The 17,688-nt window shown below is 37.8% G+C and overlaps 1 protein-coding gene across 4 annotated transcripts in view; it reads left to right on the top strand.

Annotated features, from left to right (window-relative positions):
* BANP (BTG3 associated nuclear protein) overlaps window positions 1-17,688 on the top strand; it is a 135,833-nt gene that overhangs the window by 11,812 nt on the left and 106,333 nt on the right. For 3 of the 4 annotated variants that reach the window (XM_071756550.1, XM_071756549.1, XM_071756548.1), the window contains exons 3-4: window positions 69-163; window positions 1,437-1,636. In XM_071756550.1, the coding sequence (XP_071612651.1) occupies window positions 69-163; window positions 1,437-1,636 (295 nt within the window). The remainder of the gene's footprint in view (window positions 1-68; window positions 164-1,436; window positions 1,637-17,688) is intronic. The other variant, XM_071756551.1, reaches the window with a different exon arrangement.

Raw genomic sequence — 17,688 nt, 5'->3', positions numbered from 1 at the left:
ATGTGTTTTTAATGTGAGCCATGTCCTCTTGTTTTATAAACTTTGGCAATGCTTATTTTTCTTCACAGTTGTGTTGGCAAATCATGAAGTGACAGATGATGATGTTGAGCCTGGCCTGAAACGTCAGCGTATAGAAATTAACTGCCAGGACCCCTCTATCAAGGTTATGATAATGCCCTTCTCTCTTTTTATTTGTCACACTAACTAGGTTGGCTTTCTTGGGGGAATATCTTAAAATAAAAAGAATGGAAAATGAACTGTTTATACATAATGTTAAAATTATTTATAGTTGCCTTGTAAATTTTCGTTCATTTTTGTACACAAGTTTTAAAATCTGCATGATTGGTAAAATCAGTAGGAGGATTTTTATGTCCAATATAAAATATCATCAGAATTAATTCTGGTGACTCAAACAACACTATTGGCACATTTTTTGATAGAATGTATAAGGTTGACCTAAAAGATGTACCTGAGCATGTATTTATATTATAGTTTCTAGATAATTCCAGCATGTTTGAAATTATTATTTTAAGCTAACAGCATTCTCCTAATAGCTCAGGCTTTTCTGTGCTTGCAGAGCTTGCCCTGCACTTTTCCCTGGTGTGCTTTAGGTGGGGGTGTTTTGGGTTTTTTGGTGCTTTTTTTTTTGTTGTTGTTCTTTGCTTGCTTCTCTGGGAGCCTAAGTGTAGGAGTAGCACTGTAGTGCCACACACATTGAGTAATTCTGTATATTTGAAATGGTCCTAGAGACTGCAGCACTTCAAGCCAGTTTGATTGGGGGTGTAAATTGCAAGGAAAGGCCACAAGATGGCACAGTTGATGTTTGCAAAGGAGAATGTGTGTAACATTACCCTTTAATGGGGTTTATTTCCCCGAAGAAACGAGTAGAAAATGCTTTCTCTTCAAGCAAATTGCTTAGAAAAACTAAATTTGCTTTTCTTGATTTGCTGTTTAGGAGAAAACTTAAGTGAGTGGCATTAATTGTCTCGGAGGTCATATCTGCTGTTATAATTTCCACTGGAATCATCTGAATTTATCAGTTGGGGCAGGGGAAAATGTTATTTAACTTTATCCAGGACAGTGCATTCATAGATTTATAATCCTTTTGTTTTTACATGTCTTGAATGAAAGGCTTTGGCACGTCATTTGAAATGATTTTTGTGGTCTATGAAATCATCCTAACAAAGTGCTTAGGTGAAAATGTGTTTGGCTGGGATGCTTTTTGGCTCCTCAGTAAGGATCTGGAAGAATCCAGGAATGCTCAAACGCTCCTGGATGCCATCGGTTTTGTGTGTGGCTGAGTTTTGTCACTGGGCACACTGCTCATTCCTTTGTTTTCTAGTCACATTTATCTGGAGCTTCCTTCTGTGTATGTAGCTGCAGATAAATCCCCCAGTCTTTTCAACTCAGTTTCCTTTGCCTTCTCCCCTTTCCAGTCATTCCTCTATTCCATTAATCAGACAATATGCCTGCGCTTGGATAGCATCGAGGCCAAGCTCCTGGCACTGGAAGCTACCTGTAAATCCCTGGAAGAGAAGCTGGATCTTGTCATGAACAAACAGCACAGCCCCATCCAGGTCCCCATGGTGGCAGGTTCCCCTCTTGGAGCTACCCAGACCTGCAATAAAGTGAGATGGTAAGAAAAGAACAGATTACTCATCACTCTGCTTCTGCAAAGAACCCAAATCCCTTCCCCTGGCGTCAGGCTCTGCAGCTTTCTGTAAAGCTGTCAAGAGCTTGGTATGTTGTTTGTGAGTGTAGAATTAATTTATCTTGAAGGTAATTTCTGTACCAGGTTCAGGATGTTGCTTTAGAGTGAGACACTGCTCTGTGGACAGTGTGCAGCTCTTCCCACCTTTCATTTTGACTTAAACCAGGCTGATTCATCCATCCAGCTGCTGGAAAAGGCTCATCAGCTATTTCTGAGAAGCTTTTTTGCCTCCCTTTTATTTATTATGTGGTTGCTTTGAGGCCATGAGTTGACCATCATTCTAATTGTTTCTCATTTGACTTTTAATTCACCAGAAATACAGTGGAGTTTGGTTTGTGTGCTTGTTTTCTAAAGGCTCTTGCTAGAATCTCTGTCCTTATTTTGGTCTTGCAAGTTGGAGATGGAAAATCTTTTAAATAATCTCATCTACTGTGATGAAAGAGCAGCTCTGACCAGCAGTACCTTTGTGTATGAGTTCCCTGATATGATTTTAAATATCTACATCTTGATGTGCCTCTCATTTTACTGTGGAGGTGATTCCAGCCTGTGAAATGTGCTTATCAAAAGATTCTTTTGTTTAACAGCTTTTCCCTCATTCGTGTTTGTATAGCTAGAAAAAAACCTCAATACTCCTCTAAATAATTGCTTTTTATTCTTCATTGCAAAGGTGTACAGGCAACTTTCCCATGTCATACCTTTCTAGTCAAGTTATACCAATTTAATCTTTTATCAGTCTATTTTTCTCTCTTCTGAACTTTTTCTTCATTCTCTCTGACTTTTCTCAATGTCTGAAAATTATTTTTAATATATTTTTGGTAGTTATACTCAGTGCAGTACTTCAATGTTTCAGGTAGGCTACTCTAAAGCTGAAATAAATAAGGTATTTTAAGTTAAAAAAATTCTCTCAGGGTTGTAATTGCACCTTATTATGATATCTTTCAGTTCATGCATTTATGGAACAGGATGGGGTTTAACCTTCCTACCATTGGAGTTCTAAGGTGTAGATTTTAGGATGTAGCACCCTGCTCATGTAGCCATACAGGTTGTTACCTTGCAATTGTCCACTGAGTGTGATTTCTTCTGTTGGATGTAGCCTAATCTTTTAAACAGATCTTCAATTTACATTTAAAAATATAAAATTATGCAGAAACCAATGTGTTTCTTGATCCCTGTTTTAAAAGCTGAAATATTCTTTTACTTTTCAGTCTAAATTTCATTATTCTCTCCTTCTTTTGCTGGGACAGACACCTCTCTAGTTTGGAACAGTTGATGTCCTTAAACTTTTCCACCACAACTTTCCTTTTTAGGTGTCCAAATACAATTTTTGGGCTCCAGTTCAGAATTTCTTTGTTGGTCTTTTGCTGGTGATGAACATCTTGACCATTGGACATCTTCCTTTTCCCTTTTTCCATTTAATTTTTCTTTAAAACAGGTGTTGTGTCTAAGTTTGCCTATGCTTTTCCAGGCATCCCAGTCATACATTTAGAAGGCCAATTGTTGCTGAGTTCTATAACAAAAGAAATAAAGCAAATGGAATAACTATTTGGATCACAGAGCAAGAAACTAAAATATTACACCATTGCTTTCACTAAATACTGGGGAGGGTATAATATATAACAATAATACAATAATAATATAATATTGCATATAATATGTATTATCATATAAAATGTTATTGTATTATTACATTATTATTTTATTATACTATATGCAATATAGTATAATAATATAGATAATAATTATTTCTCAATAAACCTTATTTAAATCTGTTACTAATTTTTTTGGTCATTATATTGGAGGTCTTCAAGTTCCTGTGCATAAGCTGAACCTCTTCCTGTGGTTTGTGCACAAAAGAATTAAAAAACATTTTCAGAACTGCATGGCCCCTTTGGGAATCTATTAATTCATGTTCAGTGAATGCTTTCCTCTGTAAATTGTACATTTTGAGTTCCTTACAGGATTGGCCAGGCAGGAGGTGTTTGGTTTTTTTCTCTCTGTAGCCATCAGAAATCTGTCCTGTCTGTTAATGGTGAGCTTGGTGCTTCATGTTTTGGATGCACAGCTTTCTGCTGACAGCTTCTCAGCCTGATAATAACGTAGAGAGAAGCCTTGAAGTCTGTAGGATTTTCTGCCCTAAATATTTGTTAGTGTTGGTAGGAAGTTGCACATTATCAAATGCATCTTGCCAATGGAGTACTGAGGGCTTTTTGTTCTTTTAGCAGCCCGTGGCCTATATGACTCAAAAGAAAATAATTAGGGGTGTATGTGTTTAACTTGGCATTGGTAGCACTGCAGTTTCAGTGTTCCACTGAGTTCCCTGTTCTCATTCATAAAAATCTTTATCACTTGTTGATAATTTTCAGTTAATGCCTGCATGAACTGTTGTGTTGGACCAGCTCTGTCTTGTTCCCCTTCCCCTTGCAGATGGCAGAGGAGGCTTGCCAGCAGGAGTCAGTGTTTTGGGCAGGGATTTTCAGATTCTGCATTTCAATGAGTTTCTTCAAGCTCCTTCTCCTCCTGCTGCTGCTGCAGAAATACCTGGTTTGCCCCTCTCAACAAAAAGGTTCCAGTAAGCAAAAGCCAGATGGTGCTGCTCTGCCAGGGAAGCAGACTCCCATCCTTTTTTTTCAGTAAATACCTTAGGGTTTGGGATCTTTTGTCTTCCACTTTTTAGTGAATTTTCTTTACTTTTTTTTAATATAATTTCTGCACCAAAATTTAGGTGCAGATTTAACATAGCCCAAACACAGCCCCCAGAGTAACGTGTATGAACTGTGCCTTGTAAATTCACCCAGTTTCATTACTTTGGGCTGTTTGTGCTTTTAAAATTAATTTCTTATGACTTGTCAGTTTGATATACACTTGGGTCATCATGTGATGAAAACAAGGAGAACTTGGACAGATGAGCTTTCTTCTGGGTCATCTGCTGGTGGAGTTGTGTAGTCACAGCATGCCAAGTGAGTTCACAGCTCTGCACTGTGGCTTGCCTTGACCACCATGTGGAATTTTAGGCTGTCTGCAGCAGTCTGCACTGGGTGCTTATAAACTGGAGTGATAATCTGCCCATATAGCTGCAGCAGGGAGGCAGGAGTCTTGCCTTTCTAACAGCTGTCAGATTTATGGTCAGTGATAAGTTGTCTTTTCTAATAAACCCAACACTTTGATTTATTGGAATAACTCATAGTGGGTTTGTGCCAAGCCGTGGTTTCCAAGTTTTTAGAAATACTTATTAGGGAAATGAAGTAGAAGTTTTCAAGGAGATTTGTAATAAATCAGGAACCACCCCGTGTTAGTAGCTCCCAGGACAGAAATGCAGTGCATATTAGAGCCTCATTCTGTTTTCTGTCTCTTTATTAAACACACGAGGAATGATGTGTGTGGAAGTCCTCCAACATCCTTTTCTGGGTATGTGATTTTTGAAGGCTTGCTGATGTTTCTTGGAAAACTCTGAAATGTTAAATTCAGAAATTACAGCACTGCCTACTGCTCTTGATATTGTGTGTAAGTACATCTTCATGAAAGCTGGATTGTGTTCTCAGTCCTTTTGTTCTTGTTGTTTGTTCTGATCCACTTCATTAAATACTAGCTAATTGCAGTGCAGATAAGGAAGAAAAGAAAGGTTAGATGGGATGGTGCTGTGTAATGAATGATTTGTATGAACAGCTGAGATACAGAGGGACAAAAATCTAACTTCTTAGATCTCCAGGTTCAAGCTACAGCAAAAATGTGAAGACATCTTTTGAAAGGAAGAAATTCTGAATTTGAGAGCTGTAAACTTTTTTTTTTTTTTTTTTTTAAGCAGCAGTAGGCCATTGAAATACAGGAAAATGTAGCTGGTGTATTTCAGTCAATCATCACAGGGGAAGCAGAAGTAAAGAAGCATAGTTCTGTACAGGTTTTTGTCCTGTGCCCTGGATAAACCTCCTGTTTTCTGTATGCTCTGTGCCACTCCTTGCTGTGGGGTTTTCAAATTTTCTGTTCTGTTCCCATGACAGTAACTTATGGGACTGCTGGAGCTGGCTGCTGCTTCTCCTTGCCTCAGCCACAGGTTTTAACAGATGTTAAATACCTCTCAGACCTCCTTCTTTTTGTCACGTTTTGCTTGTAAGAGGGGTTGGAGAAAACCAGCATGATGGTAAATCTCACTTTCTTTGAAAGGGGAAAAAAAAATAAGAGTTTTAGAAAGCATTTTCTCAGTGTTTATTGGCTTAAAAATACGTGGCTATCAGGGTTACCTAGAAAGACACAGTGTTAATGGAGCTTTTAACATGTCTAACTGGGCAGAAAGGCTGTCAGAAGGTTTCAGAAATAGTAAGATCCATGGCAAAACTTTATTAGATTGCACAGTTCTGTTGACCTGTGTGGAGCTTGGGAAGAGCCAAGAGCAGTAGCAAAATAATGTAATAAATTAGTAATGGGAGTGTATGTATTGTCCTGGTGATCCTGAGCTTTGTCCAGCATTGTGCAGGAAGTGATTGTCTCTCTTCCTCTGTCTGCAGCATTTCCTGGCAGTATGGTATTAAAAACCTCTTCATTTCTTTTCTTTATGAGGTACCATGCTGGTCAAAAATTCCAGTAGCTGCTGAAAGTTTCTTGGAGAGGAGAATTGGTGCAGTGCCCCACGGGCTGTCAGTGTGGCAGCCTCAGATGACAGGTTTGCAATTTATAGCATGTGCCTGGGTCTTGTGATTTATAAATTGATGAACACACAGTGTGACACAAATTTTTTTTACCCATGTTTTGAAGAAAATATTTCATGTGAAACATTTCAGCCTAAAAACAGTGTTATTTTTGTCAGTGTCTCCCCATTAATCATTTTTCTGAGTTGGGTAAGCTCAAGTATAAATGGTTAAGGTTGATTGCTTCAGATAACACAGGAATTTGTTTTGGTTTCACAGAACTCTCCATCATTTGTTTTTATGGGTATTTTCTGCAAATGGGAGAACAATTAGTACTTTTAGTACTTAATACAATTCTGCTCTGTTATTTTGGAATTTTTTGCTGAGTAAAGAGATGTATTTGAAAGCAATGTTTTAACTCTATTAATTTTAATAATTAAGGATTTAGATTTGAAAGTTTTTTTTCATGCTTAAAAATAAAAGTATTTCTGAAGACATATGGAAATCAAGAGGAAAATGGAAGTTTTGTCTTGCTCAGGTATTTCCTTTGTCATGCTGAGGTTAAAATATAGACCACACAGATCTAGGTCTTTCTCTCCTGAATTTGTGGCTCACTGTTTGAGGATCCTGGTTGGTGTGTGTACAGCTAGGTACATATAAAGTCATACATTTATGCCTTTAGTAGAAACTGGAGAGTTAAATGGAATTACAGATTTTAAATGCACTCAGTTATTGTGCAAAGTCCTAGAGCAAGACTTGGTAGTGGGTTGGACATCAGCTTTGTAAGGTGGAAATGATTCAGATGGTCCTTTTTTTTTTTTTTTTTTTGTCTCAAAACCCAAAATAAATATTTCTCCATGCAAAAGAGGGGGCTCAGTGCTGTCATGTAGCAGATGGGATTTATGAACTTGCTTTATTTTTGTAGGTGTAGATCATTCATATGTTTGCTTTACCCTGAAGTTTAATCAGTGGGGTGAAATGAGTTTGGAAGAAGAGGATTTGTTCATCCACTTGGTTTGCAGCACGCCAGCTGGCAAACCTTTTGGCTCCAGATTTCCCAAGTTCCAGCTCTTTGTTTCTGGTGTGATTGTTTCTTTGTTTGCAAGTGGTTTTGCAGTCAAATGATGCAAAATTGAAAGCTCAGAGTGTTTGAAATGAAACTGTGACCAGGGGGTTGTGGGGTAGAAAGAACTGCAGGAAGAACTGATCTTCAGCAAAACCATGGCTGCTCCTGCATAAAGCTTTTAGGGCTAAAATAGGAAACCAACTGAAAAAATAAAATTCAGGTGTTGGTGTAAAAACCAAACAGCTGGAATTCTATTTTTTGTGTGTATATATGTTTTTTTCTGTGAGTTCCAAACCTCTTGACCAACTTAATTTCATGTTATCCAGTGTTTAATAGCTTCTTTTTTTGGTTGAATTTTTATCATGAGGATTTTTATAGGTTATAACAAACTATCCTACTGTGCTAATCCAGGCCTTTAAAAAGAATAGCAATTTTTCAGTTCTTTTCTCTAAAAAGGGACTGTTGAGTCTCTGCAGGATGAAGTTAACCTCTTTCCCACATTTGCAGCAGTTGATGCTATAACTCATCAGGTGATGTTTAATAAGTTTAATTTATGGCAAGTTTTTCTTCCCTTTTAAAAAAAAATCAATTGTAAGTTAACATTATAAACCTTCAGGATTGTTACTGGCCTTAACTGGAGTTAAGAGCTAACTTTGCCTTTCTGGAAATACAAGAAAGGAAGACAGGGAGGATTTGCAGGAAGATTTAATAATTTTTTTTTTTTTTTTTTTTTTTTTTTTAAGTAGCCAGTTTAAAACAAAGCACGTATTGAGGAGTACAGTGTCCTGAAAGATATATGGTATATGGTTTATTTTCAAGTTGCAGGTACATTACTCTGCCTGCTGTGAGCCTGATCTCATGCACTAAACTCTAGGCCTGAAAAAATATTTCCCTGGAAGCAGATTCAGTCCTCAAGACAGCTCAGCAGGCAGCTCAGCACAAGATGTAAAATTAAGCCAGGTTTTAGGGGGTGAGAGGGAGTGGAGTGTTACAGATGATGGCTTGAAAATAGACTCAGCAATTTGGGGTGTTAATCAGAATGTAATATAAAGGTTTTATTTGGAGAAACTTTGGAGTTTATCAGAGTTTCAGGAATCCTTGTCATGTTCTATAAACAAGCCAGGTTTATTTGTCCTTTCCTACACTTTATGTCAGAGCTTCTTTCTGGGGCCTCATCCAGCAGCATCTTCAGTTGGAACCTTTATGTCTGGGAGTGGTCAACAAACCCACAGATGAACTTTTTGTCATTGTTTGGACTCAACCCTGTGGGCCCAATAAATTATCAGCCTTACCCTGTCCCCTTCTGTCATCAGTCAGGGGCACTGTGTGCAAACATTTATTTTAAATTACCAGTTCAAGTGTCATGTCTGCAGCTTCGGCCAGCAAGAATTCTGTTTAAAATTAAGGGGTTTGTTTTCTGAAGAATTGAGGGTGCTGGTGCTGCCCTGGGGTGAAAAGCTCTTTCATGCAAGCCCAGTCTGTTTATGTCTGGGCACAGAAGGGCTTGAAGGAAAAGGACAGAATTGTCTGATCTGGTTTTTCACCATGTTCATTTCGGGTGCTCTCACTGTAAGGGAACAAAGTCAGTATTAACAGCATGTAAAGGTAATTAAAACATCATGATTTCAGGGGATTTTGCTCCTTTTAATGTATTAAAATTTGCATTGCAACTCAAAGAGTATGTAAATGTAATCAGAATTTTATAGTTTGATAAAAGCTTTCTGGTAAAGCAGAAGTTTGACCAAGGGAGTCAGGATCTGAACTTCCATTTATATTTGCATTCCTTGCTCTTCCCCGTGCCTTTTCATACCTTTGGGGGCTTTTGTTTTCAGTTCTATCTCCCATTGTTTTTTTTGTTTTTTAATCCTTAGTGCAAAACAGGTGATAAAGAGGATTCTGACACATGCATTCTTGTGTGTGTGGGTACATCTATATCTGTATATATCTATATCATCTATATATAAAACCACATACATGGATATACTCACCCCATCTCATTTTCAAGCTGAATTTATGAAGTGTATTTTGTATGGCTTTTTTAAAATGAAGGAATGGAGCTACTCTCACCTTGTAATGCCAGCAAGTGGTGAGCATTATTTTAGTCTGGAAGAACTGCTGTGGCTTCCAATATCTAAGTGGGATAGGTAAAAAACCCAAGTACCTTCTTGAGGTGTAGTAGAGATGTTTATCTGGAAATTACAGTTCTGTCTTGCATTCAAAAATTCAGTTTATGAAACTGAGCTAATCAGACAAAGGAATCCTTTGCTTAGATGTCAGCCCCTATTTCTTCCCTCAGGGCTGCATAGAATTAGTTTCTCTGGCTACAGGATGAAAAAAAAACCCAAACAACCAAACCCTTGACATCTTTGATTCCTTGGAAAACATGACAATGCTTCCCAAAGTCTCCTGATTTGTCACAAGAACTTGTCAGCCTCAACAACTTGAGGTCGATTCTGGCCCCAAACAGCATTAAGAAAACCAATTAACAATATTTTAATTTTACCTACATGGAAATATGCATTTGGTGTAGAAGTATCTGCAATGAATTAACTGAATTTCTGATGTTCATTATATTTAGGAAGATTGCAACCTTATATTGAAAATAGTTTAAGAACTCTGGTGAGTGATTTTTATCATTATTTCCTGTGTCCTGCAAGATCTTCAGCAGCAGTGGTGCAAGCAATGGTAATTTTTGCTTTGGACATCTATGCTGGAGGCTTAATATTTTGAAATTGTTTGTCCTGCTATCTGTCTATTGGGGGTTTTTGTTACAGACCATCAACAAGTGAAGGATTTTTCGTGACAGGCTGTCAGGTGGTGAAGATTTAATGCTTACTCCCTTCACTATTGGGAGTTAAAATTCACATAGGACTAAGGAGAAATGGCATCTTGGACTTGAGAATCCTGCTCAGCAGTGTTCTCATTGGAATCTTACATTCCATTATTGTTGCACTAAGATATTGAGGAGCCAAGTGTTTAGTAATTTTTTTTGTTGGGATTTGATAAAATCAGAAACAATGTATAACTTCCAGATCGCATTTAGGCTGAGACTGCAAGGTCAGTTAGGGGATTCAAATAACAATTTAGTACCAACATTTCAGCTCTGGTTTGGAGAGGTCAATAATTCATGCATGTATGGGATGGAACTTTATAACACTTTTCAGACTGACCAAGGTTTGAACTGTGTTGATTCCTTCTCCCAAGTCCAGCTTTTCTTCATGGTTTCTGATGAAATACCATTTATAACAGTCCAGTGAGTCAAAAGAGAGCCTAGCAAGTAGGAGCTGATAACTTATGGTTGAGAAACATACAGAATGTGTATGGCTTGGGTGTTCAGACCGTGTCTGTGAGGCTTGAAAGACTAGAAATACTCTTGTAGAAAGAGAGAATTTGGAAGTCTTAAATATTATGCTAGCTAAGATTTTCAGCAATGGATCCTGACAATAATGGCTGAAGTAATAATCCTTCAAATTAAAGATAAAGGTTTCAGTTCTGTAGGTGTGCTACAAGGCTTACTATTTTATTATTTCCAGGTAATCATACAGTAAGTTTTCCTGTCCATGGCAAATGTAAAATCCTTTAAATGGGGAGGTTTAAAGGATCAGAAATAATTTGTGCTTTCTCTGAACCACATGTGGGCAAGCAGTTTATTTATTCCCACTTACCTCATAAACAGGAACTTTGCTCTGCATCTGAGACCTTTCCTTTAAATTTTGTAAAGAAAAACCCTATGTGAAAGTTCTTGCCCCAAAACTGGGTGCAGTATGTGGCTGTTCATAATAGGGAATTAAGAAAAAGAGAACTGAATGCACAGGGAATCTGCCCCTTGTGCCAGGACAATTTAGGAACCAACATCCTCTGGCTGTAAGGGTATCTGAGAGTGGAAAAGAGGCATAAATCCTGATCACAAAGGCTTTGAGTATACACAGATTAGGGGGACAATTATCAGTGTCCTAGAATATTTAAACCCAATTATAGTAGTATTAAAATCAGGATTAACCTACCCCTTTGCCAACTCCTGTAGGGTCGTAGCAAATGAGTTCTGGGGTAAGTAGAACATTTACTTTAATGCTGTGCTTCCTGGGGCACAGCCAGCTATTGCATTCAAGAAATAAATATAAAGAGTGCATGACTTGAAATCTGGTTCAGGACAAATGCCTTCATATGGCTACAGGTTTTCCTTTTTCCTGAACAAACAACTGAAAAGAGTTATTGCTTTAAATGAAAGCAGACAGCCTTTACCTCACAAATGTTGGAAAATTGATGAAAATGTTTATTAGGATTATATGTTGGTGAGACTCTAAATACCTCGATATACTTGAAGCAGTGTAGCAGACTGTGGAAGTGTATGTTATGTGTAAGTAATTTATCAATCATGTAATAAACAGAAGGGGGCAGAAAAGCCTTATATATTAGTTTGGATTCCAGTGTTGAGAATTTAAATATTTTTAAGGTTACAGTCTCTGGAGATGCTTGGGAGTCTGAAAATTCACCATTAAGAATACTCCCTGGAAACTTGTCCTGTAAGTTGGGGTTTTTAATTGAATGAAGAGGAGAGCAGCTGGATAATTTGTGATTTAAAGGGGGCAATTTTACATCTTCCTTTGGAAATGTCAGAAATTTGAGTTTCAAAATAGTTTGTGTACCAGTTGGCACCCAGTTAAAGTACCAGTAATACTGTTGCTTTCAAGTTGCAAAAACGACTGATCTTGCTACTTATGGCAAATAATACATAGTCCAGTTTTAAAAGAAGTAACTTCCAGTATTTTTGGAGAGTCCTAGCCTTAAAGTGAGATGGAAAGGAACTACAGAGAGATTTAAAAGGATGAAACATCCTAACATCTTAGCAAGGTCTCGGCAAGGTTGGTGAGGTGGCAAAGAGCCAGTCTCCCATCTGCTTTTTTTGGCAGCAGATGCTATTTAACTGATACATTTCCAAAGGTAAAAAGCACACTGTTTGGAATCTGAATGCCTTTCCAAAGAGAATTTTTCCTTTTTGTGGAACTGTACATTTTTGCATATCTTTAGCTCAGTCTCTTTGTTCCATAGTGAAGGGTGGAGTATGAGACAGGAAATCTGCACATAATAATTTTTAAAATTATATCATTTGTAGTGGTTTCTTTAACATCCCCTCAGGGTATGTGGGAACCAAAGAATCAGGACCAGCCCACAGGGTAGCAGCATCCTTGGCCTTCCTATAAAAATGTGTGTGGTGGCAGGTGTGCAGAACTGCTGGGGTATGTATGAAAACCAAGAAAAACAGAGATACATGATAGAAGCTATGCACAAATTGGCTGTGTGTTTGAGTTCTTCTTGCAGAAACCTAATTATTTATTTGCAGTTTATCTGGTGAACATCAAGGCTGCAGTTACTGTAACTAATGTCATAATTCTGCTTCCTTCATCCCCAGACTTCTTGTGGCATGCAAGTCACAATATACTCATGCTGGAATTTGTAAGAAAATTTGGAGAAGAAATGATTGAAGTAGCTAATTGTATAATAAGGAATTCAAAGTCTTTACTTTTGTTTCCTACAATGTTTTCTAAAAGCACACCAATTTTTTCTACTTTAGCCCTAAGCCTGCAGTAGATAATTCCATTCATAGTAACTGTGTTCAGCATCAGCCAAGCCTACAAATGCAGTTTCACTATGCATTAAATTTTTATGGAGCTTCAGTTGTGTTCAAAATAAAATAAATTGTTTGCTCCTTTCTTAGAAGAAAGAAACCTAAAGGGGTTATGAAGTTGTTTGTGTTACCAGAGAGGTGTAAAATCCCTGAAGTAAGAACCTTGACTTCAAGTGCTAAGTTCTTTGGGTCACTTGTAGTGTTATCTGGGTGTTGGTTAGTTGGTGAACTAGTTGAAAATGGGTGGTGTTGTTTCCAGATGGTTACACTGGGTTGTAGAGGTGTGGTTTGGTTCTCCCAGAGCAGAATACTCCACAACAGTTTTTAACAGTAGTTAAAATTGGTGTTAAAACTAGTAATTCCTATCTTTCTGCTTGTCAGCCAGCTCAGAGGATCTCTGTAGGTAAGGCTGAGTACAGTGAGCTTTATATAGATGTATTCTGTAACTTGGAAAATGTCTGGCTCTTCTTTCAGCTGGAAAATTGATGTTAAACGGTCTTAAACTGTTAACACTATGTTTTAATAAACTCTGGATTTGCTTTATCTTTATTATAAATTGATTACAGCTTTCTCAGTTTCCAGATCCATGAATCTCTCTCCAGTGATGGCTGGTGTACTTTGGCTTGGTTTTATGTGGGCCCTAATCATTAGCTCTGTCTTTAGGATGTCTGCTCTTATGTGATGTTCCAGATGCAAAGAATCCAAAGATAATTTTTGATGGCTGAACTGTTACTGACAATGATGGATAACACTGCTGCTTTTCTGGCACTGGGCTGGGACTGGGCAAATGTACAGTTTAGAGACCTTAAAATGTTAACTGTTCAAGTGCCCAAGCAGCTCTCTACCCTACAGCAGGTGTCCCCCTGGACTTCATCTTTGAATGGTTGGTTGTTGGCAGGTTTGCATTCTTTGTTTGAGAGATGAGGAGCTCTGTTCTGTTTTTTCTTTTTTTCTGGCATAAATCCAGTGTGACTCTGTGTGTGTTTTGCCCCCTCATGGTTCTGTTCATGTATACCAGGTGTACACCAGTGGAAACTCTTCAGCCAGTTTTCTCATTCCTGTTTGGATAGAGGATCCTAGCAGGATGTGCAGGAGGCAGAGGAAGCAGTGGTCAGGAAGAGGAAGGAGCATTTTAACATCTTCCTGAAGAGTGATGAAAAGATCCAAAGAGTGGCTGTTCTTTCAGATGAACACAGGTCTTAGTAAAATACAAAAAAGGAAAACAAAATAAGGAAAACACCACACTAGAAGCGTGGCATTTTTTTCTATGTCATTCAAAAAACATTCAGATTTTCTTTCTTTTTTCTTCACTAATTGTGATATTCCTCCAGAGCCCTCTCCCATCCATTGAAGTCTTCCTGGTTGCCCCAGGACTAAACTGGAAGACACTGGAGTTCAAGGTCTCTTTCCCAGTCTCACTTCCCTGAAGGCAGTTTTTGGCTGCCTTTAGTACAATCAGTCTACCAGCAGTAACTCCAACTCCTGCCTTCCTGATTTATTTTGATATTGATTTTGATATTTTATTTTATTTCTAACATGTTCACTAGAGGGAGGTGGGAATGGTGTCCTCAGGAGCTCTGCCCTCCAGATAAGGAGCACACACTGAGGCCCTTATAACCATGAATTATTCTTACACAGGTGTAGCAGCAGTAGGATATGTTCTCTGAGCTCTTCTTTACCTATTTGCAGAGGCTTAGGATGGTCTAAAACCAGAGGACTCCCTTTTCTCTGCCATACTGAGCACTGCTGTAGTTACTCCATGAACTGGTGTTTATTCATATTGCCTGAAAATTTCAGTCTTGAGATTTTTTCACGTGTGATTTGCATCCATTTGGAGCAATGCTTTTGATCTTGTCTCTTGTGGAAGATAGAAATGGCACTTCCTTTTGCTTTGTTTTTCTCTCTAAATGAAAACCTCATCTGGGAAGAGGAGGAGGTGATGGTCCTGGGATTGCCAAAAGTTCTTTTATTCCATTGGCTGTGTTCTGTGTGATTGCCAGGTTATTGGCAGTGAAAAACCAGCAGTTAAGATTAATGATCATATCAATGACTCACACGTTTTCCATACTGAAAATCACTTTTGGCAGCAATTTTCTTATGCAAAATATAAACCCATCATTTGTAGTACAGTACCCCACAGAGGCTAAACATGCACACATGAAAATAATTATCTAGTGTTTATTTTAAAAAATATTTTCACCTGTTGTTTAATAAATTACTCGGTAAACTGCATTTTTAAAAAATTCCCTAAATATAATAAAATTTCTAGGTTGTGTCCATTTTAGGTTTTTTACTAAATTGTATCCAAGAATAGGCAAATTGCAGAACCAGCTCTAAGGCTTGCAGGGAAAGGAATATGTGAACACAAGTGGAAAGTTCTGAAGCCTGTGCAATAACACTGGATTTCTGAAGCACTCCTCCTGACCTCCTTCAATATTTTCTTTCTATCTCCATGAGTGCAGTACTGGCAGTGCTCAGAGAGAGTTGCTTTGCTTGGTGTCTGAGTCAATAGCAGAAGCTTTCCTCCTCCTCCTTTGTGATTTTTGTTTTCTGTATTTTAGGACATAAGTAATGATTAAAGTTGCTTCACCTTCATTATGAGATCCACAGACTGAAAAAAGGAAATTGGAATAATCCAGTGTGAGGATGCATTAGCCTGATTTCCCCTGATGGGTTTTGTCAGGTTGTCCCAATATTTTGGCTTGACATAGAATTCCTTGTTTAATTTCATGTTTATTCAGTAAACTTCTCTCACAAGGTTCCAAATGTTGAACAATTGAGGGACAATTTGGCAGAGGTTTTCTTTGGGTATCTGGTGTCAGGTTTGCCTCCTGCTATATAGCAAGGAAGTAGGTGTCAGGGAAATAGTTTCTTTACTTGGTGGCTCTTCCCAAAACACCTGTGAAAGTGGATTTTTCCTGTCAATAATCCACTCTGCTGACTGGGTGAAGTTAAATGTTAAGAGAGCAGCCAGTCTTTTAATGAGTGTTTAGGGATATATGTCAAAAAATGTTTATGCATTGAAGTAAGGAAGCTTGAGCACACATTGATGCATTCAAGAGGGGATAAATCTGTGCTGATGGGTTGGAGAAAACTATTTCCTTATTCTAAATTCACTTAAATTAGCTGTATGTCATCCAGCTCACTCTCCGGATTGTCCTCCTTAAAAATGAAGATTCTTTTAAAAAAAAAAAAAAAAAAAAAGGCAACCCCCCCCAACCTTTTCCTTATTTTATATCAAGTTTTAGTGCTAAGACTCTTTTTCAAGTATAAACTTAATAGGAGCAAAATCGTAAGGACTTTATAAATGTAATTTTATTGCATTTATCTCTCCAGCTGAAATTAATTATTCAGAGTGTTCATTAAAAATAAGCTTTGGTAAGTGACATTTTAAACAGGCATTCAGAAGTGATTGCAAGAAAGATGGTGATAAAGAACATTGTCTAAAAAGAAGTGTAAAATTCTTGAACATTGGAAACTGGCCCCTAAAAACTTCAAACGTAGCTATTTGGGAAGTGTAATGAGAATGCAGATTGCTGCTGGACTGGGGACTGCCAGCATTGCCATGGATCAGTATTTTATCAAGTATTTGATGTGTTTTTCTTAAAATGCAGTGCTGACATTGAGAAAATAGATAGAAGTTGCCAGGTTTTGGGTTTTTTTTCAGTCAGAAATGCGTGGATTTTTTTTTTCTCTTGATGATGGAGAAAATTTTGAAAAGGTGGCTATGAAAACAAAAACTGTAGAAGAAACCCAACAGAACCCCCTCCATTTATTGCTTAATTTGAACTTCACATATCCATGACAAGCTGTAGAACACTCTGTACTTGTCTAGGATTAGTCAGACACCTTCCAGAGCTTCCCAAGGTTTGCAATCCAAGAGATCATTGGCAGCCCATGAGGAATCCCATTTGCTGCAATTAGTGTGAGAGGGAGGCAGGGCATTAGGCCCTGAGGCTTTTTTTCATCCAGAAAACCTGTGGTCAACCATTTGATCCCTGCCAAAGTTGAGATCCCTTTATTGTTAACTCTTCTGGGACTTCCTTATCTCTTCCTTAGATCTAAATGATGGATGCTGTGGTGCTGAAAGTCTTATGGAGACTTATGAATATTCAAGCAAGCAGACACCCTCATAACAGCTGAAAAACAACTCTAAAAAACAGAGTTGCTGTAATCAGATTTGTTTAATTTGTGTTTCAACAATTAGCCAAGGAATACAGTGAGGAAAAATAAATGACCATCAGTCATGTTTGAGATGTTGGACCAGTAAAAACAATAGTGGGCTCTTTACTGTTGGAAGCAAAGGGAAAGAAGAAAACACAAATTTCCTAATTCTCTCCTTAAGTTTATCATGAGCATAGTGGAAACAGTCTTAAGTATCAAAACCACACCTTACAAGATTGAATAATAGTGTGATAATAATAGCAATAATCTCTGAAACCAAGTTACTTGATAAGATGTGCTGGAGACAACTATTCCTATTTACTTTTACAGTGTAGATTTAGTGTGTTCTTCTGTGCAAGGCTTCTCAAGTTATTTCCTTCTGCATTGTTGTCATAATTGATAGTGAAGCCTTTCTGGTTTCTCACATGCTAAATGCTTTTCTCTTGTTTTACACTTTTTTTTTTTTAATGTAAAATGCATGCAAGAAACAGTCTTGGCATTG

The sequence above is a fragment of the Heliangelus exortis genome, chromosome 13 (assembly GCF_036169615.1).
Source record: "Heliangelus exortis chromosome 13, bHelExo1.hap1, whole genome shotgun sequence".
Classification (NCBI taxonomy): domain Eukaryota; kingdom Metazoa; phylum Chordata; class Aves; order Apodiformes; family Trochilidae; genus Heliangelus; species Heliangelus exortis.
This window is presented reverse-complemented; position numbering and strand designations above follow the sequence as displayed.